This window comes from Harpegnathos saltator, unplaced genomic scaffold (genome assembly GCF_003227715.2).
Source record: "Harpegnathos saltator strain DR-91 unplaced genomic scaffold, Hsal_v8.6 scaffold754, whole genome shotgun sequence".
NCBI classification, from domain to species: Eukaryota; Metazoa; Arthropoda; class Insecta; order Hymenoptera; family Formicidae; genus Harpegnathos; species Harpegnathos saltator.
The window spans coordinates 44623-71701 of NW_020230598.1; the positions used below are offsets into that span (position 1 = coordinate 44623).

General features: G+C 35.5%; 1 protein-coding gene and 1 pseudogene across 2 annotated transcripts; one reads left to right on the top strand and one right to left on the bottom strand.

Annotated features, from left to right (window-relative positions):
* Positions 1-1923: 1923 nt before the first annotated feature.
* LOC112590223 (odorant receptor Or2-like) lies at positions 1924-3121 on the bottom strand. 2 transcript variants are annotated; one of them, XM_025306107.1, is made up of 4 exons: positions 2792-3121; positions 2531-2687; positions 2295-2453; positions 1924-2203 (listed from the first exon to the last, which is right to left on the bottom strand). In XM_025306107.1, exons 1-4 carry the CDS (start codon positions 3097-3099, stop codon positions 2144-2146), a joined length of 684 nt encoding a protein of 227 aa, XP_025161892.1. In that variant the 5' UTR covers positions 3100-3121; the 3' UTR covers positions 1924-2143. The 2 variants fall into 2 exon arrangements, with proteins under 2 accessions (XP_025161892.1, XP_025161891.1); XM_025306106.1 differs by having other exon boundaries at positions 2531-2732.
* Positions 3122-19889: 16768 nt separating this feature from the next.
* On the top strand, positions 19890-22763 carry LOC105189627 (uncharacterized; annotated as a pseudogene).
* The last annotated feature ends 4316 nt before the right edge of the window (positions 22764-27079 follow it).

Here is a 27079-nt window from a genome sequence, read left to right on the forward strand (position 1 = left end):
CGTGTATTTTCACGACGGCAGTCGGGGGGCGCCGCCGGAGACACGGGTCCTGGTTGATGGCGTCCACATCCGCGTCGGGCCGATGATGAAATATCTCGGCCTGACGTTGGACAGCCGGTGGAGGTTTGGGCCGCATTTCAGGCAGTTAGCCCCCAGGGTGCGCAAGGCCGGACTGGCCGTAGCTAGTCTGATGCGCGCCCAAGGGGGCCCAGGCTGGAGGGCACGCCGCCTGTATGTCACGGCGATGCTCTCGATCATCCTGTACGGGGCGCCCATTTGGGCGTCACAGCTCCTGGCCTGCCGCAGCGGAAAACGTGTGTTGCGGCAGGCCTTGAGGCCCGTGTTAATCAGAGCGATTCGGGGGTACCGAACCGTGTCGTACATGGTGGCGACCACCCTGGCCGGTGTCCCTCCCATGGAGCTCCTCGCCGAGGAGAGGCACATCCTCTTCTGGAGGGTGAAGGAGCTCCGCGAGGAGGGGAAACTCACGGCCAGGAACCTGGCGGTCCTGAATCTCCAGGCCAGAGCCCGGACCCAGGAGAGGTGGAGGGACATTTTGTCCGACCACCTAGGACCCGGGCCCGCGACGATCGAGGCTGTCCGCCCGTCTGTCTGAACTGACAGACAGGAGGGGATGTGGAATGTCCTTCCACCTGGTGTAGGTACAGACGGGGCACGGATGCTTCAGTAGGTACCTGCACCGGATAAGGAAGAAGCCCACCACCCGGTGCCACCACTGCCCTGTGCTCGAGGACACGGCGCACCACACCCTGGCCGCGTGCCCAGCATGGGCCGTGAAGCGCCGTGTCCTCGCCAGGGCGGTGGAATGCCACGGGGAAGAGCTCTCGCTTCCGCACCTGGTGAAAGCTATGTGCGGAAGCGAAGAGGCGCGGTCTCCTTCTGTAGGACAGTAATATCCCAGAAGGAGACCGCCGAGTGGGGACGTCGGCCGGGTAGGCGTCGCAGGAGGCGACGCCTGGGTCGACGTTCGCGGGGGGGGGGGGTTCGCCAGCGGAAGTAGCGTCAGACGAGGAGGGCACCTGCCCACATGGGCGGAGAACTCCCTCGGCCGCCTCGGGCCCGTCTTCAACCGCGGGGGGGGGGAGTAGGGAGGGAATCCCTGCCCTCCCGAGCGGTCGGACAGGTAGGGAAAGGGGCAGTCAAATTTGGCAGTGTCCATGATCATATCCGAATGTAAGATTTTCCGTTCTTTTCATTTCTATGGTCAAAAGTATGATGTCCCATTTAAAAAAATTGATCTGACCTTGAAATGACCTTCAAGGTCATTGTCAAGGTCAAGTCCAAGGATACCGTCAGATAACCAAGAGAAAATCATAGAATCGCAGTACTTCGTATTTTTTCTAGGACTCATATTTTTCGAGTTACTCTGCTCCTCCTGGACTTTTATAACACCCTGTATAATAACACAGATATTATTGTGTATGTGTGCATTATACTTTTGTCTTATAAAAAATAATAAGAATATTAAAAATATTATAGAAACATTATAAAATATAGTAATACATAATATTATAAATAAAAAAAAGTTGGCACTACAAAGACTCGAACAGTCCTCGTAGATGACAAATTATTAGCGCGCGCTTTAGCTTCCGCAGCCATTTGCGCTTTACGCTTATTGATTCCAAGTTACTATACTTAACATGTAGCTGTTTTTTTAATTGCAAATTTATCGCGAGCGGAGGCCCATGCAAGCGAACCCTTTTAGGATTTTTATGTATTCAACCCTTCCATTCGAATGAAATAGGAATCATTCAATTATCGATTTTACATGTCTTGCCATCTCCTTGTCAGATGCAAACAAAATAAGGTGACAAAGTACGTATAAGAATGACAAAGCGCTTGAAATGTTTACCGTGATTCTTTTGTTTACAGCTCTACTAGTGTACGATTAAAATAGGAATATTCACCATTCGAGTCATATTTATGCATAACCCACAGCTTTTACAAGCTACATTTACGATACAATTAGTATTTCAATCTGTATGGTTAATTCTATTTGTCTCACTTTAGTGAATATTTCATATTTTCGTTCTACATAGAAGTAACTCAATAAAAGTAATTTTAATAAATTGTTACTTCTCTATTCAAATATAAAGTTTTCAGTTGTGCAGATTATTCCTTTCTAATGTTCTTCTTGCGTTTGTCGCATTAGATTGAAAACTGAATATGACATCTTAAGCACCTGAAACAATCGTTATATCGAGTTAATTTATTTGTTGCAAATAAGTTTGTCGAATTGATCAATAAATGTCCAATCAATACGTTTTACTGACCACCACGAAAGACTCGAGATTCAAAGGGACAATACGTGCACTAGTAAATTTAATGGGTAACGAGGTGGCACGGTTCATAATAATCAAGAAACATTTCTTCACGTCATTATTGAGATCTGGCCACTTCATTTTGTAGATACTTTCCGACAACTCCAGACTCTATAGACAAAAATGTAGCGAAACGTTAAATCACGTTAGATTTTCTTTTTTCACGCCAGCCACAGCCGCAAAATTACCTTCAATCTGACTTCGTTTCCGAACCAACAATAATAGAATATAGCCATTAACACACAAGCCATACACATTATCGTTTCCATATACATAGAGGTAGACTTTGATACTGTTATACGAAAAAGAAGGCAGCACATCACCAAACAAGACCCTATGAATTGACTACCGATGACAATTACCAATTTATCGTTCAACATATCAGCAAATCTACGGTTATAAAATACCGTTGCGTATTTAAAATTAATTTATGTATCTAGGAAACTTACTCAAATATGCGGTAATGGTAAGACACGCATTCGCTTAGTTTAGCTTGATTATTTGCGAACTGTGACAAACGATACTCTAAGATCTCGATCTGACAGGAAATGTGGAGTAGTAGTCCAGAGATAAAGCAATCGCTGGCAACACTCAAAAAACTGCACAGTGCCATACTAATAATTTGATGAATATATAGAAAATAATATATCACAGAAACCGAGTAATCAAATGGAAACCATGCTTTGAATGTTAAGTCTCTTTTCCTAAAGTCCACAAGTAAGGATACCAAAGTCATATATAAAAGAGTTGATGTCATAATTATTAAATAGAAAATAGTATTTTTCCTATAAAAGAATATAATTATTTTATTTCCTGTTATTCTTTTTTCATGTTTTTTGTCAAACTTACTGTTTAATATACAAGGTAGACTCTTCTATTCAATTTATGGAAATATCTCTAAAAAGAAAAGTTCCTTAAAAAAACATTTTAGACAAACATTTTAGACAAAAGTTTTATGGTTTTAATGAGGGAAGATGATGATATTATCACTTTAATTGTAGGTGACGCCACTTTAAAAATTTCATTATGGCGACCATTTTTTGGTAAAGATTTACCCTTACTTACCCTTACTTACCCTTACTTACCCTTACTTACCGCCGATGATCTTGACCTTGATATATTTTATCAAGGACACCTCCCTGAGTATCAATCAAAAGGTTTTAGCCGTCACTCATTGTTTATTAAAAAATAATTAACAAAAGAAATTTCATAAATAGAAATTTCATCAATAGAATGTAATTTTCCGACACTGTGTACATAAACACAATTATACATTAAACAATGTTAAACAGTACATATAAGCGGGAAAGGGGCAAAGCCCCTCTGCCGTTTATATGTACTGTTTCCTACATTTCTATATATACACTGTATTTGGATTAACTGTATGGAAAAATTTATGAAACTTGTATTATATTTATGAAACTTATATATGTATATTGAAATATAGTGAACAGTACACGTATATGCGCGGGGAGGTTTTGCCCCTCCCCCCGTACCCCCACACCGAAAAACCTAACTCCAACCTAACCTAAACTATAATGTACGGTTTAAAATATTTCATTAGATAAGTTAGGTTAGGGTTTTTTTCTTTTCTGTTAATTTATTTGTTAGATTATTTTTATCTTCTTCAATATGTACATAATAGCTGAAAATTATGTTCTACTCACGGAATTTCTTTTGTTAATAACTTTTTAATAAACAATGAGCGTCGGCTAAAACCTTTTGATTGTTACTCACGAAGGTGTCCTTAATAAAATATGTCAAGGTCAAGGTCATCGGCGAGGGGTAAGTAAGGCTAAATCTTTACCATGTATTCCTACACGTGCGCATGTGCATATGTGTATGTATTATTAAACAGAATAAGTTCAGATAATGGATAGGAACAATGTTCACGCACATACATACGTGCGTGAGAGAGAGGGAGGAGAGAGAGAGAGAGAGAGAGAGAGAGAGAAAGAGAGAGAGAGAGAGAGAGAGAGAGAGAGAGAGAGAGAGAGAGAGAGAGAGAGAGAGAAACAGAGAGAGAGTGGAGGGACAGTTTGTACGAAACGCTCACTGTATGGAAGTTTTTTACTTAAATTATAAATTTTGGAATGCTGTAATTCATTAAAAAATAATCCTATTCTAAAAATAAGCAATTGTTGTATTTGTCTCATTGTTAGCTGCAAGTTTGATTTCGAAGAGAAAACCGATTTCCATTTTAAAAAATAGCTACCATGATGAAATCTAAAAAGTGGTATCATCTACAAATTGATAATATCATCATCTTCCCTTTTCGAAACCATAAGATTTTTATCTGGAACATTTTCTTGAAAAACTTTCTTTTTTTTCAAGATATTAGCGTGTATTGAATAAAATAATAAAATGCTCTACCCTGTATAACATCTAAGTCTTATTATTTTCAAAATAATAAAAATATTTTTTTAAGTTCTTTTATGCCATATTATACTAACTTAATCATTTTTTCAAACTTCGTTCGTATTATTGTCTCGTTCTGTTCCATCGGTTTAAAAGGTTTCTCTGATAGATTACCGAGCATAGTCGCGAAACTCTGATGATTGAGATTTATTGTGATTATTTTAAAATTTCCGACCAATCCAGCTAGCGTCATATACAACGTTTCGGTTACTTCATCCACATTGTTGGCGTTAAGTATAACATACATGAATCGAGACGTGGTAAACATAAATACCGCTGTAGTCAATAAAATTGTGTAGGCATTGTATATGTTTTTCATTAGCGACGTCCGACATGACAACGGTTGCCAAGCTCCAGCAACTGTGAGAACTGACAGTGTAAATTCCAATACATGCATCACCGAACGTTTGCTTATTCCTCCTCTATATGTTGTGCTCGATATTCCTCTAATTCATCAATTGCACAATACCCTTCAATAACTATATATATCTTCGCAAAATTTAGACATTACACTACACTTTAATTATTATTGATTATTGGTGCCTTTCAATTAATAATCAGGTTTCACGTTAATCTTTGAATCATAAAGAATAAATTTTGAGTTTAAAACAATTAAAGTTGTTATCTCGCAATATTTACTCGATAAGCTTGCAGAATTTCTGTTATATTTCTGCTTTGTTTATTCGTTATTTCTGCATACCGGTTCAAGCGGTACGCCTGTTCCTTTTGTGAGAACATACGTCAACAACGGAAACCACATTGGCATAAATATATTTTTTCATCGATTTGTTCAAATTGTTTAATACAGAAAATATGATATAAGCTTAATCGCATATACGAAAGAAATCAGGAAGAAAAATTCAAGTTGTCAAATAATTAGAACACAGCAGAATTTGAAAAGATGCGAGAAGCATCAGATAATACTTTAAATACTTGTTTACTCAGATATAGATCAGCTATGACTGCCTTCTTTTTAAAATATCCGCATGTTCTCTTGTAATGATATTCAACGAGTGTCGCTATTAATAATAAAAAATTATGGGAAGCCTTAATATGCGAAATTTCAGACATTTACTTCCATATATTAAACAAAACATATCAGAATATATTATGAGGAAATGGAATCTTCGGAATGAACCTATAGATTTCTCTGACTTTTTAACGATGATTGATTTTTTCTATCTAAACTTCTTCTTCTTGTATAGCATTATCTTATTACTATTGTAATACGAAACTTACGACGTAATATTCCTCGTCGCGAAACATTTTTATAAATTTATGTATCTATCGTGGTACTTCCGGAAGTCTTCATTAAAAATTATATAATATTAAATAATTCTTATGAAGAAGAGCGGAATACAGAAGTTAAAAGTAAATGTGAAGAGAAGACCACTCTATTCTCATTAATAAAACACTTCGTCGTCTTTTTCAATTGCACGTCAATTACAAGATATTTTATTCAAATCTGTTTTTGGTATGAAACCGAATAATGCAACTGTGAAAAATTGTCCAGTTTCTGCTAATGACAAAAAATCATCTCCATAAAACTGTTATTACAATGACACAGTTAGTTTTGAGTCTTATCATTATGCGTACTATTATACTATATTGATTTTTACAGTAATATGTTTATGTCAATGTATTTACTATTAATATTTAAATATGTTACATAAACGGAGAAAGAAATCATATTGATCATTACATATTATTCATTAGATATCAGTAAAGCTATAAACATATACAAGTGCAGATATTATAGAAACATTATATATGTGTAATATAAAATGGAGTATATGTATTCGATATCAAGTATCGAAACCAACTTGAAATTAAAAACATGATGAATAATGCAACATGATTCATTTATTGCATTTGATTTACAAATAAACGCCAATTGCATCTGAGACAAATTGTATTTCCTACAATTTAATTTTTCGGCTGTATGGTATTTTCGTATTCATACCATCAAGTTGTAAGTGGAATATAGTGTTTTAATATCTGATGTATTATCGTCACTAATTATGAAAATATTAATAAGATTAACGATTATCAATTACATTTTCTGTACAATCATTTTTTGTACCCATAACGCAACGATGTAAACACGTTTCATTTCACATCATTTGCACTTACATTATTGTTCTTCGCAGTAATAAGTTTTAAGTGGAATACAATGTTTCGAACAATTGAAATAATGAAGATAAATAATGAATCGATTAATTTAAACTTGATTTAATAAATCAGTTTTTGTTATTTAAATGTAATCGAGTAATACATAAACGCAGTCTTTTCAGTCATTTATTATACGGTTAATTTAAATCATATGTGTATTCACCACTACAATAGAAGCCCAATTCATGAGCAGGATATGTGTAGTTGAGATTTCAACTGGCACTTCTACACAGTTTACGAGGGTAGTTTGATAAGTCAGTGACTTTTTTAATAAAAAATATTTTTTTCGGCAAATAAGCGTTTTATTTCTCAACGTAGTCTCCTTTTAGCTCAATACATTTAGTCCACCGTTTTTCCAATTTTTTTATTCCTTCCAAATAATAGGTTTTGTCAAGGCCCTCAAAATAGGCGTTTGTTTCAGTGATGACCTCTTCATTCGACCCAAATCTCTTACCGCCCAGCCATTTCTTCAGGTTTGGAAACAGGAAATAGTCGCAGGGGGCTAAATCTGGTGAATATGCTGCATGGGGTAGCAGTTCGTAGCCCAATTTATGGATTTTTGCCATGGTGACTACATACGTGTGCACCCGTGCATTGTCCTGATGGAACAGCACTTTTTTCTTCGCCAAATGCGGTCGTTTTTGCTTCAAATCAATATCGAATCTGTCCAAAAGCTCTGAATAATATTCGCCGGTGATCGTTTTACCCTTTTCAAGGTAATCGATGTGAATGATACCGCGTGCATCCCAAAAAACTGTGGCCATGACCTTGTTGGCCGACAGACCCACCTTGGCCTTCTTTGGTGCACATTCACCCGAAGAAACCCACTGTCTTGATTGTTCCTTGGTCTCTGGTGTGGTGTGATGGATCCATGTTTCGTCTACGGTAACGAAACGGCGCAAAAACTCGTTCGGATTGCGGCTGAACATCGCCAAACACTCCTTTGAAATGGTCACACGGTTGCGCTTATGCTCGAGTGTGAGCAATCGCGGCACCCATCGCGCGGATAGCTTTTTCATGTCCAAATATTCATGTAAAATGTGATGTATCCGCTCAGTTGATATGCCTACAGCCTCAGCCACTTCACGCACTTTCATTCTCCGATCGTCCAATATCATTCCACGGATTTTATCGACGATTTCTGGCGTGACGACCTCTTTTGGGCGACCTGAACGTTCGGCGTCACTTGTGCTGGTACGACCACAACGGAACTCAGTAAACCACTTCTTAACCATTGAAATTGATGGTGCAGAGTCCCCATAGTATTTATCAAGCTTTGCCTTGGTTTCGGTAATGGTTTTTTTACGCAAAAAATAATGCTTAATCAGCACACGAAATTCACTTTTTTCCATTTTCGTTAAAATTCACGAGGTTGTCTGCTTTCAATGGCTGTCAAACACTAACTAAATGGCGCAGCTTGCCCAAACTTGTACAGTAGTCTATTAATAGATGGCAGTTGACGGGAGCAGTGCTGCATTTAAAGTTACTGCGCGGAAAATTCAAAAAGTCACTGACTTATCAAACTGCCCTCGTATAATAATCAATAGTTTTTAATGTTATTATTCAACACCGGCCAATTCATTTAGAATTATGTCGCTTAATTGTTTATCAAACAAATTTATTAAACAATTAATAAATTTGTTTAATAAAAAATTAAGCGATAATTAAGCGGTTTTATTAAATAAATTATTTTAAAATACTTTAAATATATTCTTTTGGTGTTGATAATTTAAGATTTCTAATTTCTAATTGTTGCACTGCAATGAGATATATCGCGGCCATATCGACTTATGTTGCTAACAACTTATATCCCGCCTCTCCTATATTAAACCGGAAGGCCAACCTGGCCGGGTAACCGGCCGGGGCACCGCGCCCGTAACTCCTAAAAGGGAGGAGCGCGGTACTTGGGCGTAGGGCTCCATGAGAGCCCTGAGGCCGGAGAGTCGGGAAGGAAATGCAGGCGTAGTTCCCCTGACTCCCTCCACTTCGGTTCGAGCGGTAGGTACCTCGGGGGGGTTTTGGCTGGTAGGATTCCGGCATAACCCCCGCTCTCCCCAAAGGGGCGGGGGTATCCATGATGGATTTCCCCACCGTTACAAAAAAAAACAGCTCATGATCGCGCATGTGACTAATTTTATATTTTACTTAAGTTTTTGACCTAATTAAACCTGAGAATAATAGTTACTATCAAGTCTTAGCTTTTACTATTCGATGAATCCTTACATGTGCTCTGAGCTAGAATAACAACAATAAATTATTGTTTAGAGGAATTAAGCTTTTTTGCTTGGATTTTGTTCCTAGATTGGAATTTATTCAATTTCATCAAATACCAACTTATATCACTTGTTGCTAATTTCCTGATACGTAATGTTGGATGGTTGCAAAATTATTCGAAACTATAATTGGTAACTACAATTTTGTAGGCTCATCACAGGCATAATTTGTTGCTGTTTTATTTGTCCTAACTTTTGATTTGTGCTCAACAATCCTAAAAACCTATAAGATGACCCCTAGGGGTCACGTTGACCCTTAACATGATAATATATTTGAACATAAAATTTCCCGCTCTTTCCAAATCCGCGGTCAAAAATAAAGTTTCTACTAAAAAAAACAAAGTTGACTTTCAAATGACTTTGGAAATGCCCTTTAAGGTCAAAGTTAAGGTCACCATCAGTTGACCCCGTACAAACTCTATAACTTTTCTTTTGGACATTTTTCGATATTTCCATAATCTTCGAAGTTATCAGTGTGGATAAATTAAAATGGCCACCCTGTATAGGGTGACAAAAAAGTCAAACAAGATATTTTTACAAAAGTTGTAGAATTTTAAATGACGCATTATATGTATAGCAGTATTAATACGATATTGAGTTGTTAAGGCCACGTGAGGGTCATCTTGAACTTTTTAAGTGAAACAATCATTTTTATTACATGTTGTAGTTTCATGTCCCAGTAAAAACCACAACTTTGATTTGATGAGGGTTTAATTAACGTTGATTCGACGGTTGATCGACCATTTCAACATCAAATCAACGTCGAATCAACGTTACGATCCTGACTGGGGTTGCTAATTCCTCAATCGGACGCCTCCCCGAGTAGCGGATTGGGGAATGTTCATCAACTGATTGGAGGGTACCGGGAAAATAAAATACCCAGGGTGGACTATAACTAGCACTTCGAACAATGGATAAATGATCAGGGTATGTGTCTTCCGGATGGATACCGCGTCGTAATTCAGCTTTGTGCAGACATTTTGCAAATATTGCAGCTTGCATCATCAAGGCTAGGAGCTCCGAAACTAAATCTTCCTGGTTTATGGTCTTTATATAGGGTGTTAGAAAAATCTGGAAACGGTCAAATATCCCAAAAACAAAACGTTTCTGAGAAAAATGTTTGCAACCAAAGTTATAGGGTTTTAAAAGTTCTATTGAATTATCATATCCGTTTGACCTTGAGTGGAGGGGTCAAGGCAAGATCAAGGCCAACGTGGTCTTTTTAAATGGAATACCCCACTTTTTATCACAAAGCGTTAAAGATGACAGCGAGACGTTTCCGAAACATTACCTGATGACCTATTTTTTTGAGAATTGTCTGAGTTATGACCTTTAGAATTTACGGTGCCGCCAGCATTAGTATTATCCAAGATATACCGCGTAGAGGTTGCATGGTCGGACTTTAAACCCCTGTGTGTGTATATGTGTGTGTGTGCGTGCGCGCGTGTGTGTGTGTGTGTGTGTCAGCAGAGATAAAAACTATGCAGTAGTAGTGCGTCAATTTTTAACTGATATTTTCCCAAACCGATGGATAGGAAGACATGGAAAAATACAGTGACCCTCTAGATCACCAGATCTTCCTCCATTAGACTACTTTTTATGGGGATATGTTAAAAACAATGTGTACGCAATAAAATCTGTTAACTTGATAGACCTTAGGAAACGCATATTGCACCAAGTAAATCTCATCTCACCAGAAATGAAACGACACGTTTTAAATGAATTTCATCTACGATTAGGTTATTGCTAAGCAGCAGACGGAAGACGATTTGAACACTTAATTCAATAAAAAGCCGTCTACATACACACGCACGCGCGCGCTCACACACACACACACACACAGCAGAAAGGGTTTGGAGTTATTAAATACTGCGGGAGTGACGAACCGCGGGGTCCTTATCTCTACTGACACAAGCACACACATACACGCAGATGTAAAGTCCGACCATGCAACCTACACGCGGTACATCTGGATAATATTAATGCTGGCGGCACCGTAAATTCTAAAGCTCATAACTCAGACAATTTTCAATAAAAATAGATTGTCAAGTAGCGTTTTGGAAACGTCTCGCTGTCATTTTTAACATTGTGTGATAAAAAATAGGGTATTCTATTTAAAAAAATCATGTTGGCCTTCACCTCGCCTTGACCCCTCCTCTCAATGTCAAACGGACATGCAATAGAACTTTTAAAACCCTACAACTTTGGTTGAAAATATTTATCTCAGAAACGTTTTGTTTTCGAGATATTTGACCGTCTCCAGATTTTTCTAACACCCTGTATACTCTTCCATTCTTCTAAGTGGTGGTTGGGAGAAATAGGGAACGGGGTGAGGGAAATATTTTGATGAATCATATTAATTGGCCAATTGGTCAATTAAAAACCGGAAGGGTAGCATGCCAAATAGGATTCACCTCAAGATCCTTATCACGATTAACATTGTTGGGATGCTCAGAATTTCCAATTATTCTCGATGCTTTCTGGCGTAGTAGTTTTGTGAGGAGGCCAGAATGGTTGTTTTGTCATACTGCACGGTGTGTTCGGTCTCCATCCAGTGTTCAGCCAAGGCAGATTGAGAAAAGTGACCGTACTTAGTACATCGCTAGTGTTCTTTAATCCGTGTACTAGTCCTCCTCCCGGTTTCTCCTATATTTCGTATGGCTGGAATTATTTGATCTACAAGTAATATGTTATACCTTTAAGCGTTCAGATTTTCTTAAAAAAAAAAAGGTCCAATTAAGTAGCCATCTATTATTCCACACCATACATTTATTTTTTGTAGGTATTGTGTGTGAGTTTCCCGCACCCAATTCGGATTCTCATCTGACCAGAAACGAAAATTTTGATTATTATTGATTCTCCCGTCAACGTGAAAGTTGCCTCATCCGTAAAAACAATTTGATAGGGGAACATGGGCCGGACATCTATTAGTGCCATCATTCTTTTACAGAAACCTGTAGGACGCTCCACATCCGTGGAGCTCCGTCTTGTAATCCTTGAACATATTGTAATTTGCATGGATGGAACTTGTTTTTCTTAAAAATTGTCCAAACGGCCTTGGGAGCAATATCATGAATTTGAGCGGCTCTGTTAATAGTAGAATTGGGACCTTCAATAAATGTCTACAGAACATCAAGTTGTTTTTCTTCGTTAATGGCAGGTCTCCCTGATTTAGGACGATTGTTTACGCTACCAGTTTCTCTGAAACGTTCCATTCTTTTTAAGACAGTGGACTTATTACTACATTAATTTGACGATTCGGATACGTCTCATTAAATAATTGAGCGACAGCAGCGTACGACCGCTCGTTATCACCCCATCCACGCATCATGAGGATAGTGATTCTTTCACGTTTCGACAATTCGCCATTTTTAAAACGTTTAATTTTTAATCTGCCTAAGATCTGTGAGAACTGATTTTAAGTAGCAGTGAGAACAACTGATTTTAAGTAGCCGTGAGAACAACTGATTTTAAGTAGCCGTGAAAACAACTGATTTTAAGTAGCCGTGAGAACAATTGATTTTAAGTAGCCGTGAGAACAACTGATTTTAAGTAGCCGGTTGATCCTGTATAACACTAAGTGCATGAAATTTCGAAATTTGAACGGCCGCCATTTTTAATGGAGGGGTCGTAGCGACTTAAAATTTTAAGCGTATGTTTGTTATGAAAAGACCTTTCAAATGAGTCCCCATTCGATCCTCAGCCAAATTAAAAATTTTCAACCCCCTTTAACCCCCGCGTACCAGGGGATGGGGAATGATCGGTATCCATGTCATAGGGTAGCTTTTTTCAAAAGTCAAAATACGTGTTTTACCGTTTTTTGGTATTTTCATTTTACAAAAATTCTTTAAGGGTTTCCACACTTTTGACAAACCCTATATACTGTGTCAAACATTTTAGACCATATTTATACGGGAGGAAATTCACACTTGTAACAGACCATAAACCATTGATGTAGTTTAAAAATGCTCAGGATACGAGAATGCGAATATTTCGATGGAGACTAGAATTAGCCGAATACGTTTACGAAATAGTTTAGAAAACCGGAAAAACAAATGTAAACGCAGACGCCTTATCGAGAAACCCAATAGACTCATCTCTAACGGACTGCAAAGTGATTAACACTAGAAGTAGGTTTAAGTCGAATAATTCACAAGATGCCGAAGCCATCAGACGCCTTTTAGGAGAGGATGATAATCTTGAAGAATCAGACGAGGACGATGTTAATATGACATAGTTATCAGAGGATCACGTTCCAATCGAAGACTTTGACGAAGAGGGAATACACGAAACTGATTCAATTAATAACCAATCACAACCAAAGAAGACAAGCACAAACACACGGCACGAACAAACTGATAGCCCACATACGAGAAATTCGTATGAAACCTATCCGCTCGAAGATCCGAACCAAACTGAGAACTTTCCCATCGACTCTATATCCTTCTCGCCTGAAGAGTCAGCTGAGCTGAATCTCCGAGTACACATGTAACTTGACGCACTAGTTCACGCATCCGATTCGCCTACGGAACAAATAGAAGAACAAAAGTTAGAAAAGAAGTCTGCTGAAACATTTCGGCCTATGCTAACCCGAAGTCGAGCTAAGCAAAAAACCGGGGTCATAGATGAAGAACTTGTAGGCGTAAGAAAGCGACGACGACCGCCGAAGTCTTTACCTGAGGATACCGATGACAGTGACGCTGAACCGACAATGATTATTACAAAAAATTCGCAGGACACCAACCTCCAAGCCAAAAGGAAAATTTTAATTGAGTCTAGAGATGCCCATTTTTTACGCAGGGATAATTTGCTATATTTTACAAATACCTCAGGAAATCCTATCGATGCCGGTGCTAAAAAGTTATTCGAGAGACAAGAAAAACCGAAATTGGCAGATTTATCGGTTAGCGTACCTAAATTAATAAAGAAGACTAAACGACATCACATCATTCTCCCCATCAGTGAAGATCTGACCGAAGGACCGACGATGATGTTAACCAACATAAGCAAAGCAGCAACCAACTAACGGAAAATAACTGAAGAATTAAATCTTGCGAGCATCAGTATCGCTATAAATGAACACATATTAAATGTACCTTGGAATGACATTAAAACAAAATTTCAAATTGCATTTTTAGGCTTCAACACAAGAATAATTATTTGTAAAGTGCTAATCAAATATCCGCCAAAAGGTATACGAGAAACTATACTCCAAGAGATGCATTGCACTCCAGTGGGAGGACATAGAGGAGTAACCAAGACTTACAACCGAATCCGCCAAAATTACTACTGGGAGAACATGAAAGAAGAAATCCAACGATACATTCAACAATGCTTGCAGTGTCAATTAAAGAAATTGGTTCGAGTAAAGACAAAACAACCCATGATAATAACCGACACCCCAGGATGGACATTCGACAAAGTAGTAATGGACATCGTAGGACCGCTGCCTCGTATTAAAACAGGTAACGAATATATACTCACAATGCAAGATCAATTAAGCAAATTCTGCCTAGCTGTGCCGCTACCTGACCAAACCGCCGCTACAATAGCCGACAAATTTGTGAAGAGATTTATCACCATTTTTGGACTACCCAAGGCTGTACTTACAGATCAAGGTAGAAACTTCATTAGCGATTTAATGAGAAAATTGGCCAGATACTACGGAATACGAAAATTTCGTACCACCGCCTTTCATCCTCAATCAAACGGCTCACTCAAAAGATCTCATCACGCATTGGGAGAATATCTGAAACAATACGCCAGCGACGAAAAAGAATGGGACGAATGGGTAGACTTAGCTATCCAAAATTATAACACTAGCATACACGAAGGAACTAAACATACGCCATACGAATTAGTTTTCGGGAGACCTGCACGAATACCTTCAAACGAACCACTACTTGAAAACGACAAAATTAGAACATACGACAATTATCTGATACAATTATTTACTAGATTACATCAAATTCAAACAAGAGCAAATAATAATTTAGTAGAAGCCAAAGAAAAATCAAAAATTCGTTACGATAAAGAAATTAATCCCCAGATATTTAAACCCAGAGATCAGGTATTTTTGTTAAAAGGACCCAAACTTGGGAAATTTGGAGATCAATATACGGGACCGCACGAAGTATTAGAAATAATAAATAGAAACAATATCAAAATCAAACTGAAGGAAAACAGTCGTATCGTACATCCGAACAGACTTCGAATATCTTATATTACCCCATTTCCAAAAACAAGCTGAAATCGCCTGGAAAATGGACAGACATCCGAATAGATACACCATGTAGCCAAGGGCTGTATTAGTCGGGGCACTGGTCGCTGTGCAAGACGGCGATGAGCGGTACAGAGGAGAGATCACCGCGTTGTCAGGACATTCAGCAATAATCACGCTAGGTGATTGTAGACGGACAGTGAAAAAATCAGTGACGCACCTGCGTCATCTGCCGGACCAATTTCACCTGATGCCGTGGTAAGCCATTGCCCAGTAAACATTGGATATAATATGTATATACATGGAGTGTCCATAATATGAAAAAAATATCATGTATTTATCATGTACATACATAAAATATACAAAAGTGTATATACATTTATGAATATTCATCGAATGTCGTATGGACATACATGACATGTATATACATTTCAAAAAATAGCCTCAATATACGTAGAATATACGCCATGTATATACATGTATATGCCATGTATATACATCAAAATCATATACATACAACGTACATGGATTAATATACATTTATGAATATTCTTAGAATGTCGTATGGACATACATGACATGTATATTCATTTCAAATAATAGCCTCAATATCGTAGAATATACACCATGTATAGGCAATGTATATACATCAAATAAAAGAATATAGGAGAGATTGCTGTTTTGGAATGATTGTATGTTGGAACATTTCACTAAAAAAAAATAGTTGTTACATCAAGCAGCAGTTAATAATATTGTTGTCCCCGTGCCCTTGTGGGGCAAAGCCGTGGTGTTCATGCCGTTAGATCGAGATGGGCGGAAATAAGTGAGCGGAGAGAGTCCCTTGACGACGTTGATAAACAACAGCTGACGAAATCTCTGACAAGCTGTCATCGTGGACAGACGCGAGAATTGTCAAATAGAGAATTATTCCTGTAAAAAGCTTGAGCGAGCTGTGCTGTAAATAGTAAAGCTTTATATTTTTACGCGAGTGTTTTCATTTACCTGAGTACAAGCACGAGTGCGAAAGCGAGTGCAACAATATAATAAATAATATAGTAATAATATGGTAATTCAATAACTGATACGATTAACTGCCGCTTGATATGACATTTTACTTTTAGTTAAACATTTCAACGTATAGTTGCAAGGTACAGAAATCTCCCCTAATGTATATTCCCCCAATATATGTAATGTATGGTATATTCCATTTATATTCATGAAATATACGTAAGTACACTGAAAAAATTTCATTCTTATTTTCAGAGGAAATAAATAATAAGAACCAAGAATAAAATACTCTAAACATAAGAATGATTTCTCTTATTTTTAAAAGAAATTCAATCTTAGTAAAGAATAGACTTTAAACATAGAAGGAATTATTCTTAAGTTTAGAATATTTTACTCTTGGTTTTCCTATTTCCTCTAAAAATAAAAATAAAAATTTTTCAGTGTACGTACGAAAACATAGTTATCACTAATGTTTTTAATTCTGTAAAGAATAAGACGAATCATATAAATATCAAACATTCCATTCAATCCATTCCACTATAAAAAAAGTCTAATTATTTCATATGTGATATAATTATAGTTGTAGATTTATTATCTCTACATATGTGATTTTCCGATTATTGAATTATTCAATGAGGAGTGTAAAAATAAATAATTATAAAAAATATATTTTTAATATTATACATAGTTTTTATTAATTTTTAATTGTGAATTAAAGTAATAAGTCATTTGTTATATGGAAATTTAGTTGATTGTAGTGAATAAATCTAAGATTTACAAGCAGAATTCGAAACAGGTAATATTTATCAAAAAATTAATATAAAATTTATTTTTAATTTTATTTTCTACAATTTATTTTTATTATAATTTTTTCCAGTGAAATAGTTGAAATTTTTGGAAAATTTTTATTACCCAAACAGTACAAGATCTCCTAAGGACATCCCAGGACCGTCCTGAGGACGAAGAAACATCCCGAGATCGTCCTCAGGGCGTACTCTGGACGTTTCCTGGACACCTGTGCTTAGGGTAGCTTGTCGCTGCGAGAGTCAAAAGGAGTCGGTCATTGTCGCTAGTCCGATATGAGAAAAGTCAAAATTATACAGTTCGCCAATCTTTACGTGCAGAACTATAGCCGTACTATGAGCCCGTGAAAACATCGTTGTCTCCTGAAAAGCGGGAAACGGTCAACGGTCAAAATTATGGTGATGCGACCGATCACCGCAGCATACTTGCAATAAAAAGAAACTAAATCGCTTCAGCGAGTAAATCAGTGACGATTAATGTGCTAATCAAACAAAGCGCTGTTCTTAGATCCTAGTATGGTACACCAGGGTGCAGTACTTGTGCGCGTTAGTCACATGCTTATTGGCGCTTATCGGTTATTGGTCCGCGCATCGAGTTTCATTGTCGCGCATCTAAAGAGTGCCACCCCTATCGATTCTGTATTGAACAGGATTAACCTCACTCTCTTCTCGCTCAACCGTGGCGTATGGCGGATCTCTCCGTGCACGTGAATTGGATATATTGCATTGTCAGTAAATCTTCCTGTTTCAAGTGAAATAAGCGACCAAGGCTACAAAGTATCGTCTAGCGTTGAATAAGTCAGAGCTCGGCTGATTGCACATTTCTACCAATTTTCAGCTACGGAGTCCTTTTATCACTTGTCGGCTCTCACGCTGCATACAAGCTCAGTGGCTTATAAAGCATTGTATTTGGTTTGTCGGAGATACGCGTGAAAATCGAGCTATCGTGTATTGTGACAAAATTTTGATGTGATTGTAAGTATTGTATATTTTTATTTTTATGTCTGCGTATGTGTTTGTTACGTGAAATATTACGTTGTATTGTCCTGATGTGTGTAAGTGTGTGTGTGTGTGTGCACGTGTGTGTGCGTTCGGCTAAATTCCAGGAGTGGAGGTACAACTTACGTAAGAAAAGGATATACTCTGTCTTATGGTTCATATGTTTTCTTTCGCTTCTGCAAAAAGATATATAAACGAGAGAGAACGCATAGACCATGGAACAGTGCATCCTTTTCTATGTGAGATTCTATCCTCACTTTTCAATACACAATAGATATAATATATTTATGGTTCTTCCTCTTTCTTTAGGCATGTTCCCTTTGAGCGTTCATATGTTTTAAGCGCTTATAAGCATTATTCTATTAGTGAATTTGAACGAAGAGTGATGCAATCCCGGTTTGATCTACTCTTTATTCTAATTCGCTATATCTTTGTTGCTCGTTAAAAAGTGTGCACGTCGAAGAAAGAAAGCATAACGCTTACAGCGCTTCAGCACTCAAAAGAAACATCAACTTTATCTCACTCTTATATCACTCTCATTCTAATGCAGCTTATGAACAGAAGAAAGTATATACAGGGTGCACGATTTATCTGAAGACATTGAAATATCTCGAGAACTATGCATTGGATAAAAAAAGTGGTTAATGAAAGTTGTTAGTCTCGAAGGGGGACATCCAATGATACCAAACTCGACCTCCCATCCCACCCCCTGGGGGTGGGGGTTGGGGGCAACTTTGAAATCTTAAATGGAAACCCCCATTTTTTATTGCAGATACGGATTTTACGCCACAAAATACGTAAATTTTGTCCGAAACTTTTTTTTTGATTCGTGATAGATGGCGCTGTAATCGCAAAAAATTATATTTTCCGCAATTCTCCAGAAATGATCATTGGATTGAGAAATAAAAAATACCTGTTCAATATTTTTAAAGAACGTAATAAAAGTTATTTCCCCCATCCTCTCGGGGTAGGGTGGGTGGTAACGTTCAAATCTCAAATGGGGACCCACATTTTTCATTGCAGAATTAGATTGTACGTGAAATTTTTATTGAAACAATTTTTTTCATTCGTGATAGATAGCATTGCACTGCCTTTTATAATAAGCCGTAGTTCGTCATACACCCACAGTGGCGCGTCGAGCAGTTCCCTTTTCGATTCGAGTTCCCATGCATAGTTCCCAATGCATAGTTCTCGAGATATTTCAATGTCTTCAGATAAATCGTGCACCCTGTATACAGAGTGTCCGGTAACTCTTAAAACTATAGGCAGTGAAGGCGTAGAACTAATTGAGATAAGAAAGTCAAATATTATTTTGCAAAAGTCGTATAAATGACCAAGTTATTTATAAAATAAATCAAACGAATTAACGTTTAGCTACAACGGATTTTTCTTCTCCTCGCCGCGCGCCGGCAGTTGTTCTAGAAATAACTGCCGGCGCGCGGTGAGAGAAAGAAAAGGCCGCTGTATAACTGAACGTTAATTCGTCAAATTTTCTCTATGAATAACTATTCCATTTTTACGATTATTGTAAAATGATATTTGACTATTGTTTATCTCGATCAGCTTTATGTCTCTATTGGCTATGGCTTTATGAGTTACCGAACACCTTATGTGTATACATATATATACTATAATACTATTATTATAGAATATTTCAAGATGCCCTGGCTCGTAGTTAAATTTCATTTAGAAAATACTGTTGAAGCTGTATCCAAAATTTCGTATTGCGAGAAAACTTCGACCCGTTACTAGCCACCAAATTCCTGCAATACATCTGTTATTGAAGAAAAGATAAAAAATCAGGAAACGCCAAATCCTTTATTATGGAAAACACATCCTGCTGTAATCTTGGGACAATATGGTAAGTTCTTTTTTAATTGGAAATGTTTAAGTAATTAGGCTGCTTGATTTTTAATTTTATAAGCAAGATTGCTAAGTAATTCATTTTTTAATTAATTTAACGTTTAATTAATAATTAGAAAATTTACAATTAAGTAATTAAAGTTTATTCTCATTTTTAAATAAGAATAATAAATAATTAAAGTTTATTTCTTATAATTATGTTTTTTAATTCAATGTAATATAACTTCATTTATAATGTATGTTTTATTAGCATTTTGACATAATGGTAGTATATGTATAAACACATAGCAAAACCTTATAAACATTCATTATTATATAAGTGTAGGATTTTTTTAATATGTTATTTTGTATACATAATTGATAGCTCGGAAAAATTTTAACTTGAAACCCGATTTTCGCAAGCAACGCCCACTTATTTCCTCTTGCCATTCCAACATAATTGACAGATCATGAAGCTGACAGTTGCGGTGCGCTGCCTTAGTGCCATAGGATTGTAACATATATGAGACCCTGTGCAATAGCTGAGAACAAAATTTACTGCAACAACTCGATGCGTAATATTTTCATAAATTATCTATACATTTTTATATTATTTTAATTAGACGATGACAATATATAGATCATTTATGAAAATATTACGTATCGAGTTGTTCCAATGAATTTTCTTCAGCTGTGCACAGAGTTTCAAATATGTTACGATGTCTACAGCATTAAGGCAGAACGCCGCGACTGTCAAGTTTGTGGCTCGTGGAGCTTGTTGTAGCGGCAAGGGGAAATAAGTTGATTGCGAAAGATTTCAAGTTAAAATTTGTCGAAATTAATTATGTAGTGAATTATGCAGAGTTTGGTGATTTATTAAAATTGTTATTTGCTTGATAGATGATTTAAAAATTGCTAACAAAAAGGCTGATAAGGCTAAAACTACTAACGAACTTTCTTTGCATAATGAAGATATTAAAAAAAAACGGACGCGCAAAAAGCGAAAAGATTATAAAAGTCGAAATACACGAATCTCAGACACTGATACATCATTCCATAATATCTCGGGTGATGGAAATACTTACCCTATTATATCTATAGTGAATTGCAGAAAATCGATTAATGGTAAATATTATTGTCAATAAATAAAGCTCCCAATTAAGGGCTAGTCGATTGATTTGTTTTTGTTTAACGTCAAAAGCGAAAAATCGCAAGTCAAAAATTAATGCAAACCACGGCTAAACAAAAAGATATGCCCAACGACACTTGTGTCCATTTGGCAAACTTGTAAAATGCCCCGACCACTTTTCCTTTGCTATGAAAATTAGTAAATATCCATAAAATTAGCATAACGAAAATCAGGAGAAAAGATAGATTCAAAGTAAGTTTCTTGTCACAATTATTTTACGGTTAATTATTAGGATAGATCACGTAACTAGCCAAGAGCTTTAAAGTTTTTACTCATATCATATTTATGGTTCCTTTAATTTGATAAGCAGTTATCAGCTAGCTACTGTGCACGAACATAAAAATACAAAGAAAAATGAAAATAGTGAGTATAAATTCTTTTATGAGAATTTGTAGAATTCTAAATAGTTGTTGGCTAATATATGTGGTGGCAACAAATTATTAAAAAATATGTGCACCTATGTAAATTATAATATACTAAATTATTAAACTTTTTATAGATGTTACGAATTTTACGTCAACTACAAACTCAAGTGTAGTGAGCGAAGATGCTTTTTCAAAATACCAGTCGTTAAATTCAAGTGAATACATTATATTTGTATAATAATGTTATTCCTTTATATTTTATGAATATTGTTTTACTTATGTATTTTACCTATATATGTAGCAAATTATTGTTACCTACATATGTAGCAAATTATTGTTGGTTCTTAAATTTCAGAATATTTTGAGGAAATGTTGAAAGAAATAAACTTACTACATCTAAAAGTTAATGATATGTTAGATAGCATCAATATTATCGTTAAAAGTAGGAAAATAGACACCGAAACTATTAATAATGATAGAGACAGGTCAGGAGTTTTAAAAATCATAAATTTGTTTCCGATGACCGAAGAATCATTAATTGAAGTGGAAGATTGGATTAACGCATCGATAGATAATAAAATAGCATTGGTATAAATTAAATTCCTATTAATTTTTATATGTATTTTGTTTTGTAATAATAAATAAATTGTTTAAAACATTAGAATTTAATGTTCATCTCTCTATAATAACCTTCATTTAAAACATTTTTTAAATTTCAGACTGAAGAGCTAAATCGTATAGGAGGAACCAACTTAAAGGAGTTCATTAAAAGAATAATGTATAGAATGTTACTAAATGAAGTTGGAATGCTATACTCTTGGGAAGGTGCGAAGAAGAAAAAAGCATTCAAAAATTTAAGCATTGCAGCTATAATTTTAGGAACAGATTATAAACTACATTGAAATTCCGAATAATCGCATAAGTTAAAAATTTCTATTTTGTGACAATATTTATATTACTTACTTTCCTGTGATTTTTAGATATCGTTCGTAAAAGCTCTAAATTCCAAAATGCCACCGAAATCGAAGCAATTAACCATATAAAATCATGGCTCGTCAGAAGTAAGGATCGATATATCAATTCACTTAAGAGGACTTACCAAGTTCAATCCAACATGACACAGATTACATAGCTATTTGCATGTATAAAATAGTACTTTTATCATATGAAACATATGTATTATTAATTTTCTTTTGACTGATAGTCTCGACTTACTAGTATTACTGTTTCTATATGTATCGTTATTACATATCTAAAATTGTTTTAATGTAATCTCATTTATTCAATGTTTAATAACTAATATTAAATCTTTTATATAAATGACAAAAAATGAATGATAAAAAGGGTTTCCGAACGAAAAAACGTTCTCGATATATAAACAAAAAAGTAAAGCAATCTATAGCAATTATTAACAGTATTCATCAATGTCATGTTCAAAATTTAATGGTTGAGAATAAAATTGATAAAACCAATTGTTTCAGCTACTCAAATGATACAGTTGATTCTAATTCTGATACTGAGAATATTGGTTTCAATTATTTCGATAATAATAACTTGACGTTCAACAAACAATGTACCCATACTTCTGATAATATAATGAAAGATACAAGTTTGTGTTCGGATCATGCCGAAAGTAAACAGTTATCTTCAAAAATTGGTAAATGGGCTGTGGAAAATAACATTACTTTGTTTGCATTGAGACAGCTGCTTACTATTCTGCGCGAAGATCCTTCTTATTGCGTTAACAATTTACCGGCAGACCCTCGCACGCTTTTAAAAACCCCTAACAAGTCATGGTCGAGAATTGGGATCTGGTTTATTTCATTATTTCGGAATAGCTAAAACATTAAGTTCTTTATGTATTACTCATAATGTTAATGTAACGCCCTGCACACAGTTTTCTGTTGCAGTTAATATTAATGGACTACCTTTGAGTAAAAGTACTGCAACTTCGTTTTGGCCTATTTTGTGTTCCGTTAAATCAATCAAAGTTCTTAAAAATAAGGTTTTCTTAGTAGCTCTCTATCATGGAAATGAAAAACCGAATCCCAAATATTTTTTATTGGATTTTGTTAATGAATGTATAAAGTTAACAACAAATGGAATATTAATCAAAAATGTTACATGCAATTTTTAAATCGTAATGTTAATCTGCGATACACCTGCAAAATCCTTAGTTCTATCACTTAAAAGTCATTCAGGCTATTTTTCCTGCACAAAGTGTAATCAAGAAGGAGAAATGATTAACAATGTTATTTGTTTTCTTGAAACGGAGAATTTCGTGAAAAGAACAAATGATTCGTTTAGAAAAAAACTTCACCCTGAACATTATGTTGGTGAAACTTTTTTCATTAACATTCCACACTTTGATATGATTGATAACGTGCCTTTGGATTACATGCATATTATATTGTTAGGCGGAGTTAAAAAGATTGTTGTGCAATAGACGCTATGGGTGGATATTTGGTAAACCTCCTTACAAATTATGTGCAGAAGATGTTAATAATATTAATAAGTTGCTTTTCAAACTAAAGGAATATATTCCTTGTGAATTTTCAAGGAAAACTCGATCTATAGTAGAATGCAAGCGATATAAAGCCACTGAATTCAGACTTTTTTTATTATACACAGGTCCAATAGTCTTAAGGCAAGTACTGTCTCCTAAAGTTTACAATAATTTTATTATAGTCAGTTTAGCGAGCACTATCTTAATTAGTAATTATTATTCAAAGTATGAACATTTTATTTCTTACGCTCATGAACTTATGAAACATTTTATTATTAATTCTGTTAAAATCTATGGTCCAGATTTTATTTCGCATAATATACATAATCTTTTGCACATAAGTGATTGTGTAAGATTATTTGGTTCACTAGATAACTTTAGTGCTTTCCCACTTGAAAATTTCATGCAAAAGCTAAAAAAAATGCTTCGTAAAATATCTCAACCTTTGCAACAAGTTGTTCGTCGAATCGTCGAAGAAAATAATATTTTTAAACCTACTATGAATACTGATAATATGTCTATAGAATTGTTAACGGAACATTCTGATGGCCCTTTAATAAATATTTGTAATTCTCCTCAGTACAAAAAACTTGAAACTACTGAGTACTGTTTAAATATTAGTCGAATTGCTGATCGATTCGTAGAGTTGAAAGATAAAACAATAATTGAAATAAAAAGGTTTGTTACTCATGAAGATTCAGCAGTTTTTTTAGGTTATAGCTATAGTTTTCAAGATGATTTATATTCCAAGCCATGTGCTTCATCTTTCTTTGACATACAGTTTATAAAAAAGAATAATAATTTACTTGAAATGCGGTCAATTGATGACATAAATAGAAAGTTAATCGTTCTACTATGTAAAGATCAATATGTTTCTTTTCCACTATTACATTTATAATCAAAGATAAAAATTATATATCAATAAAGATATAAAGTAGTACTTTTATTAGAGCTCAGCTCACACACACAAGCACACAAATGTACAAACGCACCACATACACACACAAACGCACGTACGCACACAAATAAATAAAATACTTTTTTAAAACAAGTTTCTTTATATTGTAACTCAGCATATTTTTATTTTTAAGTTTCTTTATGGAATGCTGTGATCAAAGAAATGTCTAATTCAAATGTTCGAAATAATTTCAAAGTTTAATTTTAATTTTATACTTGCAAATATAATGCGTTAAAAAATATATATACATTGGTAAATATACTTATTTTTTCTTAGCATAAACCTTCAGTCCTTCTTTACCTATTTCATTACGCAAAATATTGATACAAAAGTATCTATTATGTATATGTAGATACGCTGAGAAAAAAACGGTTTAATTTTCAAAAATCAGCGGCCACTAGCCGTTAAAAAATATGTTCACTGAACAAAATATATGTTGACACAACAACACGTTGCGTTGAAATATGTGTTATGCGAACATAATTTGCCCAGTGGACATATTTATTTCATGACCAGTGACAGCCGATTTTGTAAATTTAACCACTTTTTTCTCTGTGTATACATAGAAGTATATAAAAAGTATTTTCATATACATATGTATATATATACATAGTAGATATCTTCGTATATATAGTGAATACTTATTGGACATCTCATATATGTATATTATATATATATATATATATAGACATTTTATATATATATTAAATATATATATATATTATATATACACTATACATAAATTTTATGTCGAATAAATCTTCAATCTATATACGAAAATACTTTTTATATATTTCTATGTATACACAGAGAAAAAAGTGACTAAATTTATACATATATACGTATAATGTTCAGCAAATATACATATGTATATTGTATGGATATCCACTGAACATATATCGTGTTGCATTTGCACATACATATAATATACAATGTACGTCGTTTGTATATCATTACATGTACATAAGATATGTCATATCCGCGGATGTATATGCAATGTATTATATACATTGGATATCAAATGTACATACGAGGGATATCCAATTAATATTCAGTATATGTACAAAAGTATCTGTTATGTATATGAAGATATACATATACATAGAATATTCGACAAATATACATATGTATATTGTATGGATATCCAGTGAACATACATCGTGTTGCATTCGCACATACATACGATATACAATGTACGCCGTTTGTATATCATTACATATACATAGGATATGTCATATCCACGGATGTATATGCAATGTATATACATTGCATGTCAAAATGCTATCTGGGTGCAGTGGGGCTTCGCGACTTAAGACCAATAGAATCCGTAGTTTATTGGTCTAAAACCACGAGAGAAATCACCAGACTACTCGCGGAAGAGCAAAGCGGAATAATGAAAATAAGGAAATCAGTAGGAGGAAAAGCAGCCGACGTGGACTTGTACCTGACGCGAGCCAGTTTCATCGGCTACAAGGAGTTCAAACAAGAATTGGTGGCGATCGGCCAGGCGATCGAGACTGAAGAACTATGCCGCTCCTTTCTATTCATTTAAGACACCACTTAATTAAATCTAGAGATAAGTTTATAATGATAAACCTAAAGATAATCATACATATAATCATAGGATACGTACACACACATACAAAAAAAATATCAAGAGGCACGGTAGTGCCTCGCGCCAAGTTCAAGCGCAACGAAGTTGCGCCCGAACGGCGCGAGACACTCCGTGCCTATTATACGCGAAACTGCGAGTTGAAACGAGGTGAGATTTTCATATCTTAGCAGTGGCTGAACCGATCGAGGTTTCTTTAGTCCCAATCGATTCGGCCTTCAAGAATAGGAAGAAAAGTGTTCTTGTGTTTTTTGTGTACGTTGTCTCTAAGTGAAGATATTTTAAGATAAAGTCTGAATCATGAAAAATTTCGATTCAGTAAGAAAGAAACGTCGGACGCAAAGGAGTGGGGCAAAACGTGCACATTGCTTT